This window comes from Dreissena polymorpha, chromosome 16, assembly GCF_020536995.1.
Source record: "Dreissena polymorpha isolate Duluth1 chromosome 16, UMN_Dpol_1.0, whole genome shotgun sequence".
Taxonomy (NCBI): domain Eukaryota; kingdom Metazoa; phylum Mollusca; class Bivalvia; order Myida; family Dreissenidae; genus Dreissena; species Dreissena polymorpha.
The window spans coordinates 13,081,776-13,109,775 of NC_068370.1; the positions used below are offsets into that span (position 1 = coordinate 13,081,776).

Consider the following 28,000-nt stretch of genomic DNA (forward strand, 5'->3'; position numbering starts at 1 on the left):
CGAACCAGTGACCCCCGGAGTCCTGGAGTTAGTCTGAAGTAAAAACGCATAAGCCCTCTCGGCTATTCCGCCGAGTATATGCAGTTTGAGTATTTTATACCTTATATAAGCAATCTTTGTAGTTTTCGTAAATTTAAACGACAACAACAGAACTCTCCAAATTATTCAATCGTTTCGCGTTGCAACGCTTTATAATTTTTAGGTTTTCAAATCGTCAAAAGATACATGTAATGGCTATATTGGACTATGGTAAATGTTCAGTTATATTATTTCCTCACAAATATCATAACTAAAACGAACATTTGCGAATCTGAAACAACTTTTTTCAATTTTGTCAATTTACCAAACCGTGAAAAGATCCCTTTAACAGGTCAAAAGAGTTAGTTAAAATGTGGTAAATGACAAATTATCTGCAACGCACTGCTGTATGGAACACAAACATCAGCTATCAAGAAACTACAAAATGCTCACAACACTGCGGCGCGTGTTATCACAAGAACATCACAGTCACATAACACCGATCCTAAAAGAATTACACTGGCTCCCAGTAGAAAAAAGAATCCACTTCAAAATACTTACCAATGCGTTCAAAGCCTTAAATGGACAATCGCCTGTATATCTGAAAAACCTACTTGAAGTCTACGAACCAAGGCGAAACTTAAGATCAAAGAACGAAGCGACTTCATTAGTGATTCCAACGAAGATTAAATCCGTATCATACGGAGAGCGAAGTTTCATGTACGCTGCTCCTAAACTCTGGAACTCACTTCCATCAAACATTCGAGGTTCTTCAACACTGAATTCATTCAAAAAGGCACTGAAAACTCACCTCTTCCTCCAATCTTATGCAATATAAGCAGTGGTTTATTCAATTCATTATATAACATTTCAATCATCATGAACTTGAATTAACCCTTTTAAAGGAAGCATAATTTATTTGTTGTTGTTTTACGTAGTAGTTATTGTTTATGTTTTAGATTTTAGTGTTTCATTAATTGTCTTATAGCTTTACACATAGGGTAGTTTTATAGTGTTTTGTTGATCTTCCTTATCTATGGTTACTGTGCATGTTTTTACGTAGTACTTATAGTATAATAGAGTAGGTTTATAGTATAATTGAGTAGTTTTGATCGATTTCTTTTGAAACAGTGTTGCAAAATGTATTCGTATCTGCGATACGTCAAATGTTCTTATGTAAAGCGCCTTTGAACGTGTATTCTTGCATGAAAAGGTCGCTACATAAATCCGGTAAAATAATAATAATAATAATAACGCATCTTGCTACCAGTTGTTTATAAAAAATATATATTATATTCGATATTTTACGTGACTGGTGAGTCCTCTTAGTCGAAGTGATTCGTAAAACAAAATAGTGTCTTTGTGTCGTATGAACGAATCTGCAAAAAACTCAATTTAGATTAACATTGTTAATCGAATCATTCCTGTCGTCAGTTGTCAAAACGAAAGTACGGTTGATACTCAAAAGCATTATATTTCTCTTTCCGGGATATTTTTTCAATATGTTGATGCTGCATTAACGAATATACGTGTATATGAAGTGAAAACACCAAAAATAAACAACGGTTGCGATAGACACCTATAAACTGTTAGATGCACATAATATCACTTAAACATTACTTCATTTTTGTTGTTGCAGAATTTATATATGTCGTGCATTAATTTATGACATCAATCTTAACTTGTTATATCTAATATAAATCTAAATTAGCATAAGTTATATTGTTTCACATGTTTTTCATTTAATTAAACGCTCGCATTTATTCGGCATCTGCCGTTTGCATATTTTTATTACTGACGTTTGCCATTCCTAAACGTACTACTGACGTTTGCCATATTTGTTTTCACTCTTTAAACGTTTATTTAATATCTGGTAAATATTTTTGTTTGTTTATGCATAGACATATGTAATATATGTTCGTCCGATAAAGCATAGACAGTTCTGTGATCGTTAATTTTCGAGAACACTGACTCTTTGAAATTTTACTACTGACGTTTGCTTCTTAAATGGAAATTTGCGCCGAAGTGTTCTCGAAAACCAGAGCAACACACAAAACGCGTGATATGCCGATCGAAAGCTATATGCATGCCATATTGCCCGCACTAGGTCGTATGAAAGTCATAGGATGATCAGCAAAGATATAGGAAAAAACCTACCTTGCGCGGCTGTTTGTTGTCATAAAATGACTACTGACGTTGACCTTTGTGGTCACGTGACAGTTTTTGTTCATTCACAGTGATATTGCCAGCATCATATGAAATTTTTGCAGAAAAACAGAACTTTATATAAAAAATGAACAAAATTAAGTACAAAGAAACATATTTACACTAATAAACGCAAATATGGATTATAATAAATCAAAGACAGATATATTTCCGACACCTATATATTTCCTTAGTATCGCCGGCTACCGCCTCCAAACCCCCGCTTTGTCGATAGTGGTAAACAACTGCGTACCGGTTAAGTGCAATCTAGCCTGTTTTTGTAGTGTTTAGTGCGGCCGCTACGGAATGGAAACAATAAATTCTTTTAATTGTACAGACATGTGATTAATGCTATACTGCTTCGTAAACTAAGGAGAAACGTTTCGATGTAATGTTTAGAGGATGTTTGTATCATGACAGTTTTTAATTTATTGTAATTTACATGTAATTTAGAATATATTCATATTTCAGTTCAAATGATATGCATCCAATGTTTTAGTCTGGGAACCAGACTACCAATGTTAACGGTGATTTTTGTATTATTCGCCAATTCACAATTCGGGTTTATTCATTTCGGACCTATCATGAATGAAGGTCATCAAAGGTCAAAAGTGACGTTAAACAGCTACGCCGGAAAAACGATTCAAGAATGTGATATTTTTCTTGGTAAAAAATGAAAGCAAAATGCAGCAGCAAAACAAAATTTTTATTACCTTAATGACAACTTTAATCCATTGCTTATAACAATAAATTTACAACGATATACACATCCATTTTCTGTTCTTCCATCCCTTTGTCGAAATCCATTTTCTGTTTTTCCATTTTTATTATCGAAATATATTTTAAAGCACACTATTTTTTGATATCATTTGTATCGAATGCTAACCACTCTGACCCAAAACCCAATTTACCGAAATCGTAATCCTGCCGTAGCGAAATATTTTAGTCCTATCGAAGTTAACAATTATGAATGACAAACACACAATCTGAAATACGTTTATGATTCGTTCGATGCTTTAAAAATGTTTTTAAAAAGTACTGTTAAAACTACCATGTAAAAATTGTCGTCGAGTCAGTATTGTAAGGGAAATTTGGCAGCAATGTAAGGAAAACAAATTAAGCTGTAAAGTTACTGCTACCGCAAGTTGGTCGAAATTTTCAAGATGGCGTCTGACAATCTCAACGCAATACACGCAATGAAGACGAGATACATTTATTTAATTATTTGAGCGACGCAAAAGCGCACATAAAACACATGAAATGGAAACGAATAATCGTTTTATAATCAGATATGGTACCAAAAATTTGGCAATTCAGGTAAATTCATTGTTAAGTGTTATTCTAATTCTGTTCAAAATGATTTCTGAACAGCTGAATTCTGTGTAAAGAAACATAATTATTTTTCAATGTTTCATTGATTTTTGTGCTTGTAATCAGCTGGCGTTTAAAAGACACTGAAATATATTTTTATGAATAGAGAATAGAGAGACATGTTAATTTTTTAAAAGAGTTGGTTTGAAAGAAACACATATAGCTTCCAGTTTTGTTTTCCTTACAATACTGACACAACCGTTTTGTAGACCTTGACTCGAGTGAGTTTTATTAAATAAATTATTGTCCAATATTCTCAATTATTATTTGAAGAGAAAAACAATTACCTTACATTATTCTCATTTTGAATTAATTGACTGGAGGGGACGATTGAACTTAACCGGTATGTAAAAAAGAATGGAAAAGTGTATAATTTTATTGTTGCTAAGCGCGCAACACCTAATAATCCTTTTTATCCTATATATTTCCTTAGTATCGGGGGCTACTGCCCCCAAACCCTCGTTTTATCGATAATGGTAAACAACTGCATACCAGTAAAGTTCAAACCAGCCCACTGGAGATCCAGTTATATAACAAATTAACTTCCCATGTTCTCATTTTGTTACTACATGTAGAAGAAGTGCTTTTTAAAGAAACACAGTTAACTTCTAATGGGAAATAATGGTATCAACTTTTGGTAATTCAGCGTACATTGTTCTGCATGCATTTATATTCATTTATTTATTATGAAGTAACAGCAGTACAATCTGTAAATACTGTTCTGGATGAATTGATATTTATACCGACGCTATTATAGCCATGTGTTCATAGCCATGGTTACACAGGGGCATTAAAGAGTGTCAATATTGGATTACTATGTTAATAAATAAGTCACTTTAATTTGTACCAAAAAGCTTATGTCTTGAGACTTTAAATTGTATTATCCTTCATGATGAGCCATGTTAAAGCAAAATATTAAAGAAATTGCGCCTTATAAATGCGGAGTTTTTTTCTATGTTATTATTTATTCACCATTTACTAAATTAATACTAAATTTACACTGGTACCTATACATTTTGCAACACTCTTATATTTTTTAAATTATTAAATGCTTGCAATACATGGTTTTCATTATTTTTATAAAATAAGTTTGTAAAGACGTTATCAAATCTATTAAGCTTTTATGAAGGCCTGAATATTTATAAAAACGGAAAACTAGAAAAAAGCTTGCCTAACAGATGCCTAACAGCTTTTTACTTACATTAATATGCGGCTTTATTTTGAATTGATCGGGCCAATTGCATTGAAAGAATTTCTCCCCAATATATAAAGTATGGTTTATTCCCATATCCTGTCACAAAATTCCTAATTGATTGTCTTTCAAAAATAAAAAACTAAGTTTTAAAATGAAGACTTATGAAGATGAACACATTTTTACTTACTTTTCTTTTTTAAGAACAATGTGATTCTATGTACCTTTATCAATTATTTTTCATATTAAATCAATGAATTAATGATATGGATATTTATAGAGTACCAGGCCTATGCTAAGGTACGTGTCTCAGCTGGCCTATATCATGTATGTTATACAAACTATATGACAACGCACGAGTCTCGTTCTAGGTGTTGCTTTTGAACATACTTCACTGTACACACTCCAGGTGAAACCTGAGGCGAGAGCGTCAGAGCGGGGGCTGGGGGCACACCCGCGACCACTACTGCAGCCACTCCTGCCGCCACTAGTTCCCCACTCCTGCCCAATCCTTGGGTGGTGTTAACCAGACTGCCCAGGGTTAGGGTTAGGAGGGGGGGCGGCCACTGCCACTGCTGCCACTGCCACTACTGCTGCCACTACTGTAAGTCCCAGCAGCCCCACTACCGACGCTTCCATCTAGCAGAAGGTAACCTCAAAACTTTATAATACATCTTCTGCAATGCATATACGTTTCTACCTCGATACTTATACATTTTATATATTTCATTACACATGTTCTGTTCTATTTCTGCAGGAAGTGCAACCCAGAGCCGGTACTTCCTCGGCACCTAGGAGTAACCCTGGGCTGGTCATTGGACCTCCGCCGGACCGATTGACTTCAGACCAGCAGTGGGAGGAGATGGAGGCTATTTAACTATTGAACGACAGACCGAACAACTGACTGAGATGTAGGGGGCGGGTCTCGCCCCGATAGAACTGTATATCCCGTACTGGGTCAGTAACTAACCCTGTAACGATTATATCACGCCAACTACTTTCCATTCTCATGAAATAAACGATGACAATTAATTTTTTTTATAACAAGTATTATCGAAAATATTCAATTATTGATAATTTAGTCGTTTTATATTCAATTTGTACAAATTGTGCTTTACAAATGAGACAACATTTAAAACATTTTTTTTTGTCATTTTTTTTTATTCAATATTAAACATACAATGTAAATATGTGCATAAGCAAGAACAAAAATGGTATAATACAACAGTTATAATGTCAAACACATATTATACATGATATGCTAGGATATACTGTTTTCTTTTGCTTTGGTTGCATGTGGTGTATGCTGTTATTAGTAGAGTTAGGTAAAAGACAACTGGACTGGGTTATGAAAGTTTATGCGTTTCCATTTTTGTTCAAAAATATGAAGTTTATCGTTGTTAAGGGCTATTTCTTTTTCAATTTTGATCTTTAGTTTTAATAGTTTATAAAACAGTTGAAAGTAGGTATTTGTTTTTTGTATTTGAAGCTTAATATAAAATATTTCATTAATATGATAATGTGGTTCACAGTGTTATTAATTTCTGGTATTTTAAAATTATTCACACCGAAACTGATTTTTAAAAGAGACAGGTTTTATTTTAATTGTTGGTTCTCTAGAAATGTTGTTAACTGGTTCCAAAGAATTTGAATATGTTTGTACTCCCAGAAAAGGTGTTCTATTGTTTCAATGTGTTCGCTGCATATATCACATAAATTTGTGTTGGATAGGTTGCACTTAAAAAGGTATTTATTTGTAGCTATGATTCTATGGACATATTGATATTGAAAATTTCTCAGTGTGCTATCAATAGTTGTTTTATATGGCATGATAAATATTTGTTTCCAATTAAATTCTTGTTCTCGAAGAAGGCTTTGCCATTTATTTTGAATCCTGAAGTTTTCTGCAGGGTGTTTAATTTGAAGTTTGTAAAATTGTTTGTTTGTTTTGTTTTGTTTTGCAAGTATGTTTTCCGTAAATGATGTTTGAGTACATGGTGTGTTATTTGTAATAATTGTAGATTTAATATGTATGGGTATGCTTTTAATTAATGTGCAAAACATTAGGAAATTGCCCGAAGGTATTCCGTATATATAAAATATATTCTCAAAAGAATAGAAGTCTTTTATTCTGTAATCGTACAATTGGTCGACATATTTAATGTTTATTTCAAACCAATGTTTATAGAAAAAAGTCTTATTGTTTGAAGTTATGTCTTTATTGTTCCATCAAATAGTTTTACTGGTGATTTGGGTTTCTAGGTTTTGAGTAACATTAGTCCATGCCGATAAAACATGAGACAGAAATATGTTTTCGTTTGCAATTTCATGCAAAATGGTATTGCTGATGTTACATTCAAAAAGTAAGGAGTCACCATATTTTTTTAGGATTTCCTGGTAGAATAATTTCCATTTACTTGTATTGGTATTATCTAGATATATTTTAACCCAGCTGCATTTGATTGCATTCAAGAATGAGTCGATGTCCGTTAATTGGATACCTCCATTTTCTACAGATTGAATTAACTGAGTTCGCTTAATTTTATCAGGTTTACCGTTCCATATGAATTTAAATATTTCTGATTGTATATCTTTAATAATATAATTTGGTGGGTTTGGGAGAACTGTTAGTGTATAAATTAATTTAGGGAGTGCAAACGTTTTCAACACCGTGTTTTTTCCGAATAGTGTAAGTTTACGATGCTGCCATGATTTTAAACAATTTTTAAATTTTTGTAATTTAGGCAGTATGCTTTTTAGAACTGTTTCATTTTCATTGTTTGTAAAGGTTATTTCTAACGTTGTTGCTTCATCTGATGTCCAGTGGAATTTCATTTCTTGTTTAAGTTGAATATTACTTTGTTTAAATTTACCTACTCGTAGCACAGTGCATTTACTTTTGTTAAGTTTAAGACCCGATGCCATTCCAAAAAGGGTAAGCGATTCTATACGATTATTGAATAAGTCAATACTGTCATTTAAAAAATAAGTTGCGTCGTCAGCAAATAGGGCTGTTTAATTTCTTCGTCAGGTTCTAGCGATATTTCATTTATATGTTTATTTGATTGGATATAGTGTGATAGATACTCGATGCATATAATACATAGTGAGGATGAGAGTGGACATCCTTGTCGTACCCCTCGTTCGATGTTAAAACTGTTTGAGAAGAAGCCATTGTTCATTATTATACTGTTAATATCGGTATAAAATAGTTTTACACATTTAATTAGACTTTCGCCGAAATTCATATTTTCTAAGCAAGAGAACATAAACGAATGGTCTAGTGAATCGAAAGCCTTTTCAAAGTCTGCAAAGAAGATGAGGCCAGAATTGTTTGGTTTGTTAAAATAATTTATGCATTCTTGTATCAGACGTACATTTTCACCAATGTATCGTCCTTTGATAAAACCAGATTGAGATCTTGAAATGACTGATGGTAATACTTTTTTAATTATGTTTGATATACTTTCAGTTGCAATTTTATAATCATTGTTTAGTAACCTAATCGGGCGCCAGTTTGATTAGAATTCTAGGTTTTTGCCAGGTTTTGGAATGAGTGATATTATACCTTGTTTTTGAAGCATTGTTAAGTTTTCGTTGTTAAATGAATAGTTCAGTGAATTAATTAAATATGTTTTAATATCATTCCAGAATATTTTATAAAACTCGATTGTAATGCCATCAGATCCCGGACTTTTGTTGTTTTGCATTTCTTTTAGTGCTAATCCACATTCATATTCATTGAGTAATCCGTCACACAATAGTTTTTCCTCTTGATTTTAAAGCATGATGTGTATTTTTAAAATGGGTGTTATTTTCAATATGTTTTCGTTTATAGAGGGTTTCGAAAAATAGACGTTGTTCCTCTAGTATTTGAGTTCTGTTTGTTATATCTTCGCTGTTGACTACTAATTTGTGTACCGTTTTTGTTCACTTCTACGTTTTTCAATGTTTGTGAAGTATTATGTATTTTTTTTCATTGTGTTCAACATGCTGAGCACGTGTTCGTAGTATTACTCCATTGAGATTTGTATGATAAATTTCTTCTAATACTTGTTTTTTTGATGTTATTTCATTTTCAATGTCGGTTGTATCGTTTGTTTTTTCATGCAATTGTTTTTCAAGTGTTTCAATGATTTTGATGGTTTTAGCTTCAAGTTTGTGTGTTTCTTTTTGTTTAAATGATGTGTATCTGATTGTTGTGTTACGTATATTTCCTTTAATTACTTCCCATAAGGTGTTTGGGTTTGCATCTTTATTATTTTGAACTGTATTGAATATTTCTTGTTTTATTTGCGCTTGCTATTGTGTATCTAATAAGATGCTGTTATTAATTTTAAAGTATCCTGGGCCTCTCTCAGGTTGTATTTTGTGTAGTTTAAGTTCGACTAGAGAGTGATCAGTCATAAATCCTGGTTTTATGTTACATGTGTCAATTATGTTGCAAAGTGACTCAGATATTAAAAAGTAGTCTAATCTACAAAATATTGTTGGTTTTGTGTTTGAGTGCCAGGTGAATTTGCTTTCGTTTGGATTTACTATACGCCAGATGTCTAACATATTGTAATTATCAATTATGTTATTCAAAATGTTTCTATTTTTAGGATGAGTATAAAGGTTTCCCTTCGTTTTATCTAATAATGGGTTAAGAACAGTATTGAAATCACCACCGACTATAATGTTTTTATCTTGGTTATTAATTATGAAGGATTGTAATGTTTCATAAAAAGAGGAATCATCTATGTTAGGGCCGTAAACTTTGATTAATGTTAATTGTGTTTCGTGTATTTTGATATCTATACTTGCTTGTCTGCCAACTATTATTTCATTAAAGTTATCGACTGTCATCCCAATAATATTTTTTATCAGAAAGGCAATGTCTTGTTTATTAGTGTGTTGTCCACTGAGATAGATGTCTCCGTCCCATTCATCTTTTAAGGTTTGTGCTAAAGTGTGTGTTAAGTGACTTTCTTGTAATATGCATATACTATTTTTTTTTTCGTCTAATCATTTGAAGATTTTTATGCGTTTATCTTTATTGTTTAGCCCTTTTACATTCAAAGTGCATAATTTAATCATTTAAAAAGGCGGAGGGTGATGTTACTGATAATTTGTGTGTGCTTGTCTAGCTAGTTTCTATTTTAAAACATGTCCAGTTGATTTCTGTTATAAGATATAGGTCAATGGAATTTTTCCATGATTTGGTATTCGATGCAAAAGTGATGTGTATGTACAAATATAGTAAACATTTCATCATGACATATACAGTGGAATAAATGCAAAGAAAAAAATATAAAGGGACAAAATCAACAAAAAACAAAAAACAATTGAAACACAGAGATGCAAAAAAAAAAGAATAAAACATACGGTATTGGTATGGGTTTTTAAAAAAGTAATGATATATTTTTCCAATCTACTGCTAAAGTATCTAAGACGAGAAAAGAAATATGTAAAACAAAACAACAACAAAACGCTTACATGAGATGTCATGAATCAGTGGTTATAGATGTATTAAATTATCCAATATGCAATTATATATACATATATATATATATTATTTAAGTATTCTTTGTTGCTTATATGTTTGATGGTAGTGCACACAACTATCCGGAAACAACCACAAAAGAAAAACCTCATTATTTCGTTATCAATTTTTGATATTAACTTCGGATAATGAAAATTTTAGTACAAAATAATGGTGGTAAAAAGTCAGCTCTACTTGATTTCTCTTCACACTGGGAAGAGATATCGTAGAGAGAGTTTCTAAGCAAGATGTCAGTACCTTTATCAAATGCCTCCTTTGAAAACCGAAAAAGGTGATATTGTTCAAGGTATATTCATATATATTAACAAATATATACACACCTACACATATACATACACATATACACACGTACATACACACATATATACATGCAATTCTTGTGATATTCAGTTTTTCTGTATGTAAATATACACTTAAAAAAACTAAGCTATGTATAAGTTATGTATCTACATTTTCACTTGATTTTAAAATGCCTATGATTTTTCTGTTTTTCTGTATGTAAATATTCACTACACAAACTAATCTATATATAAGCTATGTATCAACATTTTCACTAGATTTTAATATGCCTGTGTGATTATAGAATTAATGATAGTTGTAAAGAGTTAGGCTCTATATGATTGTTCTTTACAGTAGGGAGAAAACAAATCTGATAGTTATTTGTTGCAAAAAAGTACCGATCATGCCATTGTATATATTATGAAAAGAATATTTGTTGTCTTAACATTACAATTTGTTTATCAGCGTAATTTATTTGTTAATAAAAGATGTGTTATTGAGTTTATTATTTAAGTCAATACAATTGACAAAATATGACAGTGCACATATGCCAGTTTAAATGGTGACTATTTATAAAAAATAAATAAATAAGAGATCTACGCGTCTAAGATGAATTGTGTCTTAATATAAAACAGAATTTAACAAATCCATTTGTGCAAGGACACAAAAAAAACGCATGCATACATAATCCTACACTCCCGCAAACATACACATATGGTCGCTAATACATCTATGTTCGACATACACCTCCAGCAAAGATGATATATTTATCAAAAAGCGTGGACGCAAACTATTAAATACATTAATCTATTTATTAATACCAGCAAAGTGTTGTTTTACTTAAATTGATTCAAAAACAAAAAAACGCACACCTGCCTAGAACAAAGTTGTGTTTTATTTATATAAAACAAAATTTAACAAATCCATGTGTGCAAAGATACAAAAAAAAAACGCATGCACACATAATCATATTTGCCTGCTAGCATACACACATGGTCGCTAATACATCTTTGTTCGACATACCCCTCGAACAAGAATGACAAAGGCTGACAGTGACAGACAAACATTTGTAGCAATGTAGCAAACAACAAGATGCATATTAATTGATTGTTCTAGGTGATTTAAAACATATATAAATCGCGGTGAGTTGTATATAGTTTACAAAAATACTACACGAGTAAATATTGTGCTTGAATTGTATTTGTTAAGTCAAACTTTCTTTAAAATAAAGCGTTCTTAATATTAATTATGCCTAATGTGACACAGTAGCTTTTATATAATCACACTTCGTTCAGTCAGCGAAATAATATGGTCAGTGAATCGTTAATCTTTATCGTGACACAGTAGATTTTATATTGTCACACTTTGTTCAGCGAATCACTGTGGTCAGTGAGCGTTAATCTATATCGAACATACACTATACTATACTTGTTAACAAAGATAAGCGTCCAAGTGTGGTGCGTACATTACTTTCTCTTCGGTGTGTTGTTTGGCCATGGCAGGTTCGTCCAATGTTCATAGTCTTCAAATTTCACAGTTTGAATGTTGTCCATATGGTTCTTGTAAAAGATCTTACCATTCATGAACCAAGCACTGTTTATTTCGTCTGGCATCTTCTTTTTCACGCACATAAGGACATGCAAGTTAAGTTTGGTCATGTCTTCATTGATAAAGATGTCTGTCCCTTTTAGCTGTTTCCTATTTGCTATGATGTCGAGTTTTGTTTGCCTGCTAATCAACGACACTATTATGTCTCTGTTCTTGTTGTCCTTGTTTGGGAGACGGTGGGCTATGTTGATGTCCGCCATGGTTATTTGGCACACGTTGTGAGCGCGCAGGGCGGATATTACCAATTCATTGATTGTCTTGCTGTTTCTCGTGGGTTGGTATCCGCGATTCCTTTTATTTTGATGTTATTTGAACGTGAGTACTGTTCGCTTTCGTTTTCATACTTTTGCCTTTTTATGTCTATTTGCTTCAATTCTTTAAGAAGGTTCTCGTTCATTTCTTTCTGGTTTTTGATATCTGTTTCTAATACGTGTGACCGCGTTTTTAGCTTATCAATCTCTTGCTCTTTTTCAAAGAGTCTACCTTCTAGGACTTCAACATTCTTAACTACAGATTTCAATAGATCGTCTTTCTTTTCTGCATATAAATCTTTGATTGTTTTATGAAGGGTTCCGTCACCTTTAATTATGACATTGTCCAGCCGTTTATTAACACTGTTCATTGAACTATCTAGCTTTTCAAGTTTTTTGTTTATTATTTTCATTTGAGTTACGACATCGTTGTCGTCTTCTGTGTGTTTCACTTTTTCAGACTGCATGGCTGCTGATTTCTGCTTTGGTTTCTTTTTCTTTTGTTTGTCAACTTTCGGCGTTTCGTTAACACTACTGTCTACCTCGCTAATGCTAGATGCTTCTCGTTTACGCTTATGATCTTCGTCATCAACGTGGCTGTTCGATATCATTTTGGGTGGCAACGCCTTATATTTTTTTAACAGTATACATCGGAAATTTTGACTTGAGGATTTTAATTAAAATTCAACATGATGCTTTAAGTTTATTTTCACAATTTACATCTCAAAATAGTCAAGAGGTCTTACATTTTGTATGCCTTTCCTTTTTCACACTTTTAACTTACATAATTTTAATTATTTCTCGCCCAGATAGAGTTTGTTTACCTCGTGCGGGCTACACATCAGTCTTTTCTTTTAAACATTTAAAACTTGGCGCAAGTGTTTAAGACACATATTAAATACTTCGCCGTTGGCGATCATGTTTTATGATTACATGCAAATGCATAATTATGTTTTATTCGAAAGAGCCTCACGCAGCAACTATTTCATTTAAATTACAATAAAGTCTGAAAAGGCTTCGCAGTCTATCATATAATTGTTTAAACACTCATCCTCTCGGTTTTGCTTAGACATGAATAATTTATACAATTGAGACTCGCTCTTGAAAAAAACGGACTTCATGTACGCGCATTAATTGTCTTCACAAATAAGCATGTGCCTTTCGGACAAGTTAATCAGGGACGAGACTTTCAAATTACAATGGATTTTACACGAAGAAGGGGGCTTCCTTTCAACGAATAATACCACGAAGCGAAAGGTGTAATCTCGTTTAAGCCTGTGCGAGCTACACAGGCTATTCTTGGACGACACTTCACGCACATGTATTAGACCCCATTTTCCAAGATCGAGGCTCAATTTTTGAAGTGACAAACTCACACACGAGTCAGCAACATTCATAATCAGTTGATCTGAGTTAAAATTTCCGTGTCAATGACCTGATCAATTGTAACTGATTTGATGGATGAATAAGGATGACATTCCTACCTAAATTCAGCCGCGGTCAATCAGAAACAATTGTTAATTAAGGTAAACATCACGGACGTTTGAAACATGTTCTTACGCTTATGCGTTAGGTATATTTGTTTTTGAATTTACGAGCGTTGAATGAGGTTTTAATGCAGGTTAATTAATAAACCTTTCATGCAAAATATATTACATTACATTTGTATATTGCCATATTGGTGAAAAAGTACCATTAACCTTCTTATTAAATGTAGCATGGTACCTTTTGAATCAAGCGGGCGATATAATAGATCTATATATAAAAAATATAATATAAAATAATATAATATAAAATAAAATAATATAACATAATAATTTTATATTTATATTTATCATAAGTAATATTATATAAAAGTTCACCTAATTTTATGTTGGTTTATTAAACAGAATGTATTAAGGTAAAAGCGTCATAAAAAACGAGTAAATTGAGTTAACCAAAACATTAGGAATCTGTTAAAACAAAATCAATAAGAAGTAAGGCATTATATATATATATATATATATATATATATATATATATATATATATATATATATATAACAATAGTGATTCCTTTTTCACATACTGTGATGCATAATTCTTTTGTTTGTTTTATTTTTCTTTGATTGCAAAAATCTACATATCAGGCATATAAAAGTAACACAGTTGAAGGAAATTTAATGACTAAGAATATGTGTGCGAACTTCAATTTAAATGGTTCGAAATCACAACATTTTTGCCCCCAACTTCATATGTTTAATATGTAACTGTCCAGAAAGGGTGAACACAATGCTTCTTTTGAACTATGCAAGAACAATAATTAGTCGTTTTTATTTTATTTTACGCATGCGTTTTATTGATATCCTACATATGCAGTGATGTACTTTTATCATAAGACAGATGATGTCCTAAAATAGAAGGGAATTTAAGGATTTTATGTTACTTAAGTTTCAACAAAGGAGGTAAGCTTTTTACCTTTCTTTTTTCTTCCAAGGCGTGAATGAAATCCTTCATATGAACATCAATACATAATGTATGATTTATGTTGTTACACATTAAGGAATGAGCCGTGTCATGAGAACATAGTGAGTATTTCATAGGCAGTCAGTGAAGCGCTTAACCGACGCTGTATGGTCAGGAGCTACGCAGGGTTTCGTGGTGTCTTTAGCGGTCGGGGAAGATCATGTACAGTATGCAAGTAATGCTACGATGACCACATATGACATAATACCCGTTTTTGCATGATGCGGCTTGTATCATACACGCAACACAGAGTGTTTAACAACGAACATCTACATTTATCCATATCGTTAATGCGATGATCGATTACAGAGCGTTTATCTAGCAACATGGGCGTAGCACCATGCGATGATCGATTACAGAGCGTTTATCTAGCAACATGGGCGTAGCACCATGCGATGATCGATTACAGAGCGTTTATCTAGCAACATGGGCGTAGCACCATGCGATGATCGATTACAGAGCGTTTATCTAGCAACATGGGCGTAGCACCATGCGATGATCGATTACAGAGCGTTTATCTAGCAACATGGGCGTAGCACCATGCGATGATCGATTACAGAGCGTTTATCTAGCAACATGGGCGTAGCACCATGCGATGATCGATTACAGAGCGTTTATCTAGCAACATGGGCGTAGCACCATTATTAAATGAACTTCAATCGCATTATACGACTTTAATTAGGAACAGCTGGGTGCATCATGTTTACTGTTGATCAATGCAAATACCTAAACATCGGTAGCTGTTTTAAGTATATGGAGGTACACATATAATGTTTTATACAAATGGTAAAACGAAAATAAACTAATATACATGTCGCATGTAGCTTCTTTTATATTTCAAGTCATTTCTTAACTCTTCACAAATAAAAACTCTTTACTCGGATTCTGGACGAGAGCAAAGTGCTATGGATAAGTGTGCTTGTAGCAAGGCGTAGGACGTCAATACGTTAAATGTTCATTCAACCTTTTGTTTCGATAATGATCATAGTAGGCATAACTTTAATTAACATGCATATTTTGCAATAATCATATAATTCTTCTAACTTCGTGCTCATGGTGCATAATGTAACTGTGATGTTTTCTATTACTGACTGAAATAGAAACACATCTTTTATAATGTACCTCTCGTACATAATGCTCAAATGATAAAGTCACTGACAGCTTAACTTTGTTTTGTGTCGTTCTAACAGTTTTAATAGTTTTTATGAATGTTATGATAGAAAGAAAGTAGAATGTAATACAAACATGTCAGTTTACTTTATCCCTTTTATTATAGACTTCGATTGTTTAAGTAATTCGTTGGTCTTTTCAATGGTTCCAGGCCGTTGAAAAACATGGCAAAACTGATGAAAACCATTATAGTGAAACTATGATGTTTAAGTGTGGTTTTACAATTATGCTTCTGATGACAATGATGATTCTGGTTGTGGTAGTGATGATAATGAGGATGATACTGTCGATTGATGTAGAAACATAAACAATAATCCAAATTATAGTGATATTTAATTACTCATATTAGGTATTTGCATTAGTTCAGATTATTGTAATTATATTTTCCAGTTAATTACATAAGGAAAAAGCACGACAAACAACAAGAACTGTTTCATTTAAATCTTATTTGACATTTTATACAATATACATGGTCTGTGGGGAGCTGTTGTTTAAATATATACATTTCATACATGAATAAATCTTAAGTTATCTATCTAATTATATTTAGCCAGCCTCTTTTGCAGGAGATGCAACCGGCTACTTGCTAACTGGGTTGTGTCAGTAAATTTACCGCCTTACTTGCATTAAATATTTGCGTACATGTTGTGTTTGAACCATTTTTATTTGTCAATAGTTTTTCATAATAGAGCTTTTTGACGATGCTGCTTTCAGCAGCGAGTCTAAGTTATAATACCATGAAAAATTTCTTCACAATGGCGAGCTATGTAAAAGACCGAGCCAGTCCGATTGAGATAGCGCAGTTTTTCTAATCGGCATACCTCGCTGATTAGCATTGATAACATTCTCCAGCAGACTTGTACGTTCGTGTATCAACATACAACAATGGCCGCGTCCATGAGAGAATGTCCAATCTCGTGTCAAACCTTTCTTACATCATACATCGGCTTGTTTGGCTATTTGGAAACTGTCATTTAGGATATATGAGTTATTTATTACTAAATCTCCGCTAATGTCAACAATGGATTGAATTCGAAGGATATATTCGATGTGAATGCAGGACTTTTCTGGTTCTTAAGACTTGACAGCTTGACACGGCAAAACTGGTATTTTTAGTTATCGATATAAGTCACATTTTGCTTTGGAAATTGTATTCGAGCATTTTGCGACTTGTTGAATGACTATGATACCTAATATCAACATATCACAAGGGATTTGCAGATCACCAAGCTGTCCTGAAAACAGTGATTACAAAGTCTCTATTCAAACTACTGGTTTGCATTATTTCTTCTGCCTATTTTAGTGTTTGATACCATTTAAAGTCAAATGAACTGTGTCACAGTAAAAGAGAAATTAAGGCGATTGTGGCCAGTTTGGATCTAGATCAGCCTGCAGTCGCTTGAAAGATGTTTGCTTAAAATCGATTATCTGACAATAACAAATAGTTTAATTGGATACTGATTAGACTGTCCTTTCCCTGTGACCTGGCTCAAATAATAATAGTGCCATTAATCAAAGGATTTGATTTCGAACATTAATCAAGTGTTGTTTTCTGGTCCCTCGGGATCAAGGATACAGTACTTTCGTGTTGAGAATTGAATTCTGCTTAAGGCGATGCTCGGGGCGTGAGAGATGTTGCATCTTCCATTATCTCTCATGAACTGACTCAAAAATACCAAGTTGGCAATATCGATTACATTTTTAGTATGGTTGCTCTGACGAGAGATCAAAAAAGTTCAGAATCTTCCTAAAAGCCTAGTGGTAGAGTGTCGTCTTCGATTGTAGAAGGTTGTGCTGCGGGTTTGATCCCTAGAAGCGACATTGAAAACTAGCCAACTTTATTATCTTAAAGGCTTCTAAACATGATATACTAAGATAATGTGAATTTTCTCTCACAATGACACAGCAGTAGTAAACAATGGGACAATAATTAATGAACGCATCTTTCATTTGTCTTTGACACTTTGATTTTGACATGGCCTAGATTGAAATATGTGACTTGACTTTACCAGCACTTATGTGACAGAGCTTAAGTGTAAATGTACCATTGAAGATCACCTAAATCCAGATTTGCTATTATAGAAGTGTGGACAGTTTTATGTTTGTGACAAGTAAGCAAAACTGGGTCATTACCGAGAGGCCACAACTGATGTATGACTGTTTTAAAACAAGATATATCGGTGCCCGATTTAGATTTCATTACATAGTTCAATAAAAATTAATTTCAGAAGACTGGCAAGAGTTTAACGTTAATGTTACCAATAGTGTCAGACCAGGGCCTTTATTTAAAATCTTGGACATGCATGGTCAAATGATGTCATTAAAGATTATAGATTTTTTCAAACACACACAAATGTTAACATGTATCTGTAACTAATGTAGATGTTATATACAGTAAAATGCATTACGACAGCAGGCATTTGACTTGTCTGCTGGTGCATTGGCACACCAGGTGGCTCTGTTGCAATGGTTTGATGGACTGCTTGGACGTGAAATTACATTATATACAGTACATAAAATTGTATTATTTCAAATATGTTTGCATCTAGTATACTTATATTGATAATATTTACAAAATGAATGTATATGAATGATAAACTTGATCTGAAATCATTTCAATGCTACTGAAATCATGACAGTACCTTATACTGATAATTATTTAATAATGTTGCTTGATACAATCATGTATATTCTATATCAAATGAGATCATACTGTTACTTCAGTGATGAATTTCAGTGATTAAAAATTAAATCCAAAATTAAGTCACTCCCATCTGTCTCCCGCAGCGCGCATACCTAAAGGTCCTGCTGTGTACCAATCCATATCCAGATCCAAAAATATTATACATAATTATGTATCATGTTGTTTAGAGGGGATGGTTTTCCCTCTGTTGTATCATTGTCTTGTTTAATTTTTTTAGTCAGTGTATTTAAAGATATATAAACATAGCTCCAGCGTCAGAGCTTCAGGCAATGAATATTTTACCCCTTATATTTTTTTCTAATGGATATTTTAGCTAGTTCCTACATTCAATACAGTCAAATATATATTAGATAGTATGTACACATTGGTACATTAAATTTGTACATTAAATATTATTTTTAGTGTGAAAAAAGATATAGTACAAGTGTTCATGCTAGATTAATAAAGAGCCTTAGTCAAGCGGTATTTTTTTAAACATTTTTAAATGATAAAATTTTCTGAAATGTACTCATTTTCTCTTGAGCACTGGCCAGATATGAAAAAATGTATACCATTTAACCACTTGTATATGAAGCCCTGACCAGATCTCAAATGTTTATCCCTTTTCTCCGGCACCCTGGTCATCTCCTGTTGATCACCTAACAAACACCTATCAAAATGGCAAATTATATGCAGAACAGTTCATTTAATTCTATAGTTGAATGAAATAGATCTACTTCAGGAAAAAATTGAAATCCTTTTCACATGAAAAAGAGTCTGCACCAAACACAGATCAAACATACTTTTCATTTGTGGATCAACCCATATCTTGATACTCTATGTGCATACATATCTCAAGTCTTCATGAAATCAGGACAAAAATTTGCATTTTATGTACTTTATTGACCTGGCTATAGTTTCTTCATTATTTCAAACATTCCTGACAGGCTACCACTTTGTTTACATATTTCGCTTACATTTTGACGTGCATAGGACCGCATTACCGCTTACGAAATGTGTATGGCGTACCATTTGGGTCGAAAGTCAACAAGACCTACTTGGTGACAAGAGAAATGTATTTTGACGAACAATATGTAGTTCACGTACAAAATGAAATACACTTCAAAGTATATATTTGTACGTCGAAGTACAATTTGTACTTCAACGTACACATTTGTTTAACAGCCGATCAAAACACTTGTCTCATGAGCCGCTTTTCCTTCAGATGTATTCGTTATGAATGTTTAAAATCTCTTTTTAATTGAGGACAAATAAATAAAAATATCGAAATTGAAAAAAACAACATTTTACAAAGAAGTTTCGAGTATTTAATGCATTGAAAAAGATTTAATACCCATTTGAAAAAGATTCAAGGCTACCTTTTCAAAAATTAAAATTATCAAGCGTATTGTAAGTATTTATTGACCATGCTGGGCGCAATATCATGGTCCAGCGCATTACTCTGTAGGAAATTCCCATCGATAACCAAACGATTACGGGATTAAAAATGAATAATAACCTCCCTGGTTTGGTTGTATTTTGTGTTAACCATTATTTGCATAAGTCAGAGAATAATTCCGCCACGCCAGGTCAATAAATACGCACACTATATATGAGTTAGCGATGGATAGTCGCATAATTTGGTATAAATAATTATAATAATGTTCAATAAATACGTTCAATATATATAAGTTAGCGGTCGATAGTCGCATAATTTGGTATAAATAACAAAGGCTGTTTGTAAAACATGCATGCCCCCCCATATGGGCTGTCAGTTGTAGTGGCAGCCATTGTGTGAATATGTTTTTGTCAATGTGACCTTGATCTTTGACCTAGTGACCTGACAATCGCTAGGGGTCATCTGCCAGTCATGATCAATATACCTATGAAGTTTTATGATCCTAGGCGTAAGCATTCTTGAGTTATCATCAGGAAACCATTTTACTGTTTCAAGTCACTGTGACCTAGACCTTTGACCTTGTGACCTGAAAATTAAAAGGGGTCATCTGCCAGTCATGATCAATGTACCTATTGAGTTTTATGATCCTAGGCGAAAGCGTTATTGAGTTATCATCCGGAAATTATTTTACTATTTCGAGTCACTGTGACCTTGACCTTTGACCTAGTGACCTGAAAATCAACAGGGCTCATCTGCCGGTCATTATCAATGTACCCATGAAGTTTCATGATCCTAGGCGTAAGCATTCTTGAGTTATCATCCGGAAACCATTCCTAGGCGTAAGCATTCTTGAGTTATCATCCGGAAACCATTTAACTGTTTCGGGTCACTGTGACCTTGACCTTTGACCTAGTGACCTGAAAATCAATAAGGGCCATCTTCCAGTCACGATTAACGTACCTATGAAGTTTCATGATCCTAGGCTTAAGCATTCTTGAGTTAACATCCGGAAACCATTTTGCTTTTTCGAGACACTGTGACCTGGACCTTTGAACTAGTGACCTGAAAATCTACAAGGGTCATCTGCAAGTGATGATCAATGTACCCATGAAGTTTCATGATCCTAGGCGTAAGCGTTCCTGAGTTATCATCCGGAAACCATCTGGTGGACTGACCGACCGACAAACCGACGGACCGACCGACATGTGCAAAACTATATACCCTCTCTTCTTCGAAGGGTGGCATAATAATGATAATAATAATGTTCATTGTCAAATATCTCTAATAACAACAGATGTAAGGGGTCTTCTGATTGGCTTCCACTCAAGGGTCAGTAAAGACTGAACGTCGAATTACAATTTTGTTCGTCGAAATACAAAAAATGTTCTTCGACGTACATATTTTACGTAACAGTACATTTCTCTTTTTACCGTATAGGTCTTGTTGACATTTCGACCCAAATGGTACACCGTAAATGTGTATTCATACTATTGCCTTCAAGGTACTTAAACGATGTTTGACGGAAAGACCCAAGAATGTGCGATTGTGGGTCAAGTTCCCTAGGGGTACTACGTCCTTGTACTCCCAATTTTTTTCCGTACCAAAACTTTTTTCGTACCAACATTTTTTCATACCCAATTTTTTTCGTAATTGAATGTGTTTTCGTAATTTCGTAATTTTTGTTTGCATATTTTGTTTGTACCCAAAATGTTCGTACCAAAATTTCGTACCCACAAACACAATTATGATGATGTAGATCTACTTAAATTGATGCTTTTATATCCATCTTCTTCAAAAGCATCGTCAGACCAGTACTGTCAGTACTTTGATTTTGTTATCCGGATGATACATATAAAATAATACGATCGTTTATAAACGAAATTGTTTAAGACATTTATATAGAAACATCGATTACTAATTTACTTAATATCTTTAGAAAATAAACCATATTTTCCTGTGTATTTTTAATTAAAAATCTGTATCATAAACATGTTAATATAATTCCGATAATAACTTCACTCACCTAAACTCATTTCCTTATATTAAATTTGCACGTCATTAAATTTGCACGTCATGTGAAGGCATTCAGTGATTTCATTTTAATTCTTCACCGGTACATGTGATTAAATTCGCGCTAGACGTGCGTGTGGTTTGCATTACATTATGGGGTCACTTACGGTTCGGCTAGCCCTAAAAGAATAGTGTAACAACTATAAATGGTTTGCATTGACCATTTCAATGCGGAAATCCCAGTTTGCTTTAATAATGTACCTAGCAATTAAGTAGTATGTATAAAGTACCTTATGCATAAAGTACGTCTATGTTTATGAACTCAACCTTCTCACAGTAGGTATGTTCCTTCGGGCTACAGATGAGCGTCTTAGGGCACATGTTCCTGTTGTTATTAACAATATCCAGGTATTTACTTCTAATAGACATCAAAGTATAGTAATACTTATTATGAGCTATGATAGTGACATTATGTGTTTTGTTTAGGAAAGATTGTACAGACACACATGTAATACCGCCCCACGTCACCAGAGTTGCTGAAGGGAAAAGGATAGTATTGCTTGGACTGTTGCCCCATTGTTAAACAATGCAATACAAATGTGAATATATGTTTAGCGTTGATGATAAACATTTGTTTTCATAGTGTGAACAATTCAGATGAAAAGAGTTTAATCCATAAAACTACGATTTAACGACAATACACGCGCTTTTCCATAACACCTTTTAAATGTGTATCAATGCCATGTGTGTCCTATTAGTTCACGCCAGTTGTATTCATGGGTGATTGTCATGCGTTTTGTATAGTATCAAATGCCATCGACTTTGGTCACTTCCCTTAAATAAAGGACCTGGTTATGATTATATGAATGAAAAACACTATATTCTACAAATATCATATATTTAAAATGAAACTTTTGTGGGATGCTCAAGACTTAAATACTAATTTAAACAACACTACCAACTTTAAAATAGTTCAAACTATTCCATAGAAATATGAAAAATCAGCAAGTATTTCTTAAAACCGATGAAATGTGTTATAGACATTGGGGAAAGCTTATGCAACTAGAGCTTCATCTTATTTATATTTTGACCATGACAGTATTTAATACTGAAGCGTCCGCTCGTTAAACACATGTTTGGAAAGATAACAATGTCAATTTCAAAGTGTATTGTATTGACAATTCGGAACTCTGCCTTTGGTCTAATAACGTTATAGTTAATTTATTTATAACAAGTTTGTGAAGTTCTATTTCCGAAATGTCCTACTATGATTAACATCTTCCAAATTTCAACGGTCCTAGATCCATGAATATATTATAGTAGGATTTGTATCGTCTTCATAGTGTCGTCCCAGTGTAAGTGGTTTGTTTTCAAAAGAGAATTAATTAAACGAAATTGCCAATCAAAGCTTTCACGAATAAATCATCTTAATATATAATAATAATAATAATAATAATAATAATAATAATAATAATAATAATAATAATAAAAGAAGAAGAAAAAGAAGAAGATGAACAAGAAGAAGAAGAACAAGAAAAGAAGAAGAAGAAGAAGAAGAAGAAGAAGAAGAAGAAGAAGAACAATACGAATAATAACAAACGAATGATAGCACAAAACTAATTCTTATTATAATTCTTCTTCTCCTTCTTCTTCTTCTTCTTCTTCTTCTTATTATTATTATCATTATTATTATAATTATATATTTTATTATTAATAAATTATTTCATAAAAAAATCTTATTATTATAATGTTTATTTTTCTTCTTCTTATTACTAGTATTTTTAGTAGTATAATCATTCTATTGTAATTATCATAATTAAAATTATAATTATTATTTTCGGACATTAAATACGAATTTCAGGTTCCCTTGATCTAGAAGATTTACAATACGAATGCCGCAAATTCGATATAAAATTATACAATTTATGGATTTTCAACAAATGTAGATTGTTGCAACAATTATATTTATAAACAGAACGTCTTTAAAAAAATCGTTAAAAATGTTTTTAACGAACCTTAAATTGTTTCAGTAGTATTAGCTAATAATAATAGTAAGGTGAACACGTTTTAAAAATGTATTGTTTTTCCCGATAGTCGAGTCCGGGTCTATTGAAAGCAAAAGCAAATGAGCTACCACTGCGCAACGATTGCAACAATTTTTGAATGGCGAATTATAAACGCTATGTAAAATATATACTTATTTTCCAAATCAACGAGAACAATCGTTTACAAACGGTTATTATTTTACCTACTTATACAGGTGATTATCCATTTAGTAATCAATAGTTTAAACATTGTTTAGCCACGAGTGTTACTATTGTGTTAATACATGGTTTTTAATATATTAGAATTTTTATGAAAATCTTTATTTTGCCAAACTGTGAACACGGCCCTTTAATGATATATTGAAAGTTGTCCACCATAAGTGTCCGGATTTAGTGACACAGCTGGTAAACACGATTCTCTACGCACTTCTCAATACATACACGTAAGCCCTGACGTCCGAAGCCAATTTTACATACCAGGATGTCGTTTATCCGTGCGCAGGTGACCATACAGGCTTGTGTATAAAACACGTGTACTCTGGTTCAATTCAGAGCTGATTATAAGAAGGCTGTGTGTTTCAAACTGTTATCTGTGTGTACGCCGTAAGTTCTTTTTAGCGTCTGCGTAACAATTGTTGTTGTTTTTATTGTTTAAACATGCTAAATATCATTGTTGAACACAGTTCTATTTTAGTTAAATATGTTTTAATTTACAATTTCCTGAAAGGTCTTGGTTACCTTTCTTTCAATTACATGCAATTATCCTTTAATAGATTCATGTGTATGGTTACATTAAACTGATTATTACGTGAAAATTTTAGTAAATTGATTTTTGATACTCGGATGTTTTCAAATGTTATACTGTTCCCAATAAGTATATAAATATATACCATTAATAGAATGCAAATGAGCAGTACACGTGTCAGTGGGAATTCAACTAAGCTTATTATATTTCGGTGTTGATTAGCGATGTACTGAGATAATGTTGTATGCATTCAACTATGCTATGATTATGAATGTGATTCTCTACCGCCAAAAGGTGGTCTAACAAAAATCGAGACGCACTCTGAGCAAACCGTGCTTAATATGTGTACGTAACGTATTGTTCCGGATGAGTATGAGAAGTCCGCACATGTTAATATGGGACGAAACTTTCCAAATAGATTCGAAATCGTTTTAAGACACTTCCTTATAACGAAAAACCAAATAAAACCGGACAGGGTCGTCCTTAATTTATCTGTGTGGACTGTACATGCTTACAACTGCTGTTAGGATCATTCGTTCTGTTCTTTAAAATTTCATTTAACTATTTTAGAAATATTTGACTGACTCGCAAACAAACGAAGCAAGTTAAAAAGCACGTTTTTTATATTGTGTTTGTTTGTGCAAAGAGTGGGGTGTTTAGCTAAAAATAACAATCGCTGCGGATAACTTTTGAAAAAGCTGCACACTTGTGGACAAGGATGTACTTCCGCAAAGCACACACATAACTGATGTCGATAATAACTTGCTTCATGGGCACGTTAATTGATTAATTGCCTAAATCTCATTGATATCCCGTTAATTGTCTAAATGACACACATGTTATATGTTTATTAAATAAATCACAATGTGATGTGTAAAATTACATGGTATATATTATTTTGGAAATGCAAAGTGTCCAACATAACCACAAATCATTTACAAGTTATGTAAAACTAAGACTTTAAAGCGAAATATATGCAATGAACGCAACATATATTTCTTTCTCCACAAGTTACTTTAACCCTGGTGAATTTAACAAATCACTTGACCCTGAAGGAGTTTTCAAAAGCTATGAAGGCATTTAAATTTGCGATCGGCGATCTCACCGACAGGGATATTGCTATAAGTACAGAGTTCTCGTTTGCGCAAATTTCAAACAGCTCCTAGTGTAGTGAGAGTAACGACTTCTTATAAAGCAAAAGCAAAATGTCCACTCAGTCTTGTAACAAAAGATAGAAAATTTAAGTTTGATATACGATCAACCCCATCGACTTTATTTCAGTATATGTTCAAATCCATCGACCTGATTTCATAATATCTACTTTATTTCAGTGTATGTTCATTTTTATTGACTTCATTTCAGGCTATATTCCTCGACTTCGACCTGATTTCATTATAGTTTAACACCATCGACTTCATTTCAGTGTATGTTCATTTCTATTGACTTCATTTTAGGCTATTTTCCTCGACCTCGACCTGATTTCATTATATTTTTAACGCCATCGACTTCATTTCAGGCTATTTTCCTCGACCTCGACCAGGACGAGGACAGCAGTATGTCCAGACGAGAGTTCTTGGACGCGATGATGCAGAAACCAATTCGCTCGTATGTATCAGTGTACCAATTTAGGGAATCTGGACTTAATGCATGTGCATAAATTCTTGCCCAAGTTTATCCTGTGTATTTCGCACAGGCTTATCAGGGACGATACTTTCCCTATACACTGTATTTTTGTTTAGAAGAGACTCAAGAAACGTTTAAAACAAAAAGATACCTCGTTTAATAATACTTATGTCGAGTTATAAAATGGTTTAAAAAAATCTGCTTAAGCGTTCAGAACAGTTAAACGTATTTGGATTTCAATTGAGCGACATTAAGCATGTGGTCCTTCAAACATTGCTCGTATGATTACCGAAAAACTTGTAAATAATAATTATCTTTCATGCACTTCAGCGATATTGAGTTATTGTCATTTGTAAAAAATTACAAATAAAAGCTATCTACGCAAATTGTTTTAAACAAATAAGGTATTCAAAGTGCTACATGGCATATTGTAAAGGAAAAAAAGGGTTGTGTTATTTTAGGAGCCATTACTTAAAATTCGTCCAGTACCCTTTCCACAACCATGCACACATAGCGCTCGATACACTTTGTGTAGCAGCTACTGGTGAAGTTCATCCGTACCTTTATTTCACTTCCACAGTTTCACTCTTCTGCAGACCTTCCAACAGCACGACATGGACGGACGTGGCTGGTTATCCCGTTCTGAAATCAGAGCCGTCCTGCTGGAATCGAACGTATGCGAACCGGAGGATGTCGCCGACCTTACCGATCAGGTCTTCAAAGAGGCAGATCTGAATAATGACGGACGTATCACGTTCACAGAATTCATGAAAGCGCTCAGTTAATTCACACACATGTCAGCTAACATGCAGAAATTATATTTCGTAAATGTCCTTCATAATACGGAAGCGGAATCGGTCGGATTCAGATGTATCCCTTGAACATTCTGATATTTGTTTTGACTATGAAATTTTGAATGATTTTCACTATAACATGAAAATAATTTATAGCGATCGCTAAAGAAAACACACACTACAATCTATGGCAAACTCTACCACATATATCACTGTACGACATATAACGGTAAGATACGACAAACTACGAAGAAACACGGTCGATGTGAACATGTCAGATTTCCTTTCCAAGCATGATTATGTTTATTATTAATTCACAGTATACTGGAATCTGTTTAATGAACCTATATCTTTTTTGCATACAAAGACATATATTTTATTTGATATAGCCTTTAAAAACAATTTAGTGCGAATGCAACAGTGAATAGCTTCCATGAAAATATCTTATTTGATGCTATTGGTATTCAGTAGTTCCTTTATATGTGTGTTGCTGCCATTGTTCAAATAAAACTATGTTTGACAAAATTCCACAGTCAATACTTCTTTCTGTGTATAAAT

At 33.2% G+C, this 28,000-nt stretch overlaps 1 protein-coding gene and 1 long non-coding RNA gene across 4 annotated transcripts in view; both read left to right on the forward strand.

The window, feature by feature from the left end:
• LOC127861905 (neurogenic locus notch homolog protein 1-like) overlaps window positions 1–5,672 on the forward strand; it is a 54,059-nt gene extending 48,387 nt beyond the window's left edge. For all 3 annotated transcript variants that reach the window (XM_052400626.1, XM_052400627.1, XM_052400628.1), the window contains 2 exons: window positions 5,196–5,435; window positions 5,544–5,672. In XM_052400626.1, coding sequence (XP_052256586.1) covers window positions 5,196–5,312 — 117 coding nt within the window. In that variant the 3' untranslated portion in view covers window positions 5,313–5,435; window positions 5,544–5,672. The remainder of the gene's footprint in view (window positions 1–5,195; window positions 5,436–5,543) is intronic.
• Window positions 5,673–24,763: 19,091 nt separating this feature from the next.
• On the forward strand, window positions 24,764–27,996 carry LOC127861927 (uncharacterized). Its single transcript, XR_008040368.1, has 3 exons — window positions 24,764–24,883; window positions 26,542–26,630; window positions 27,229–27,996. It is a non-coding gene; the product is annotated as an uncharacterized LOC127861927 (long non-coding RNA).
• The last annotated feature ends 4 nt before the right edge of the window (window positions 27,997–28,000 follow it).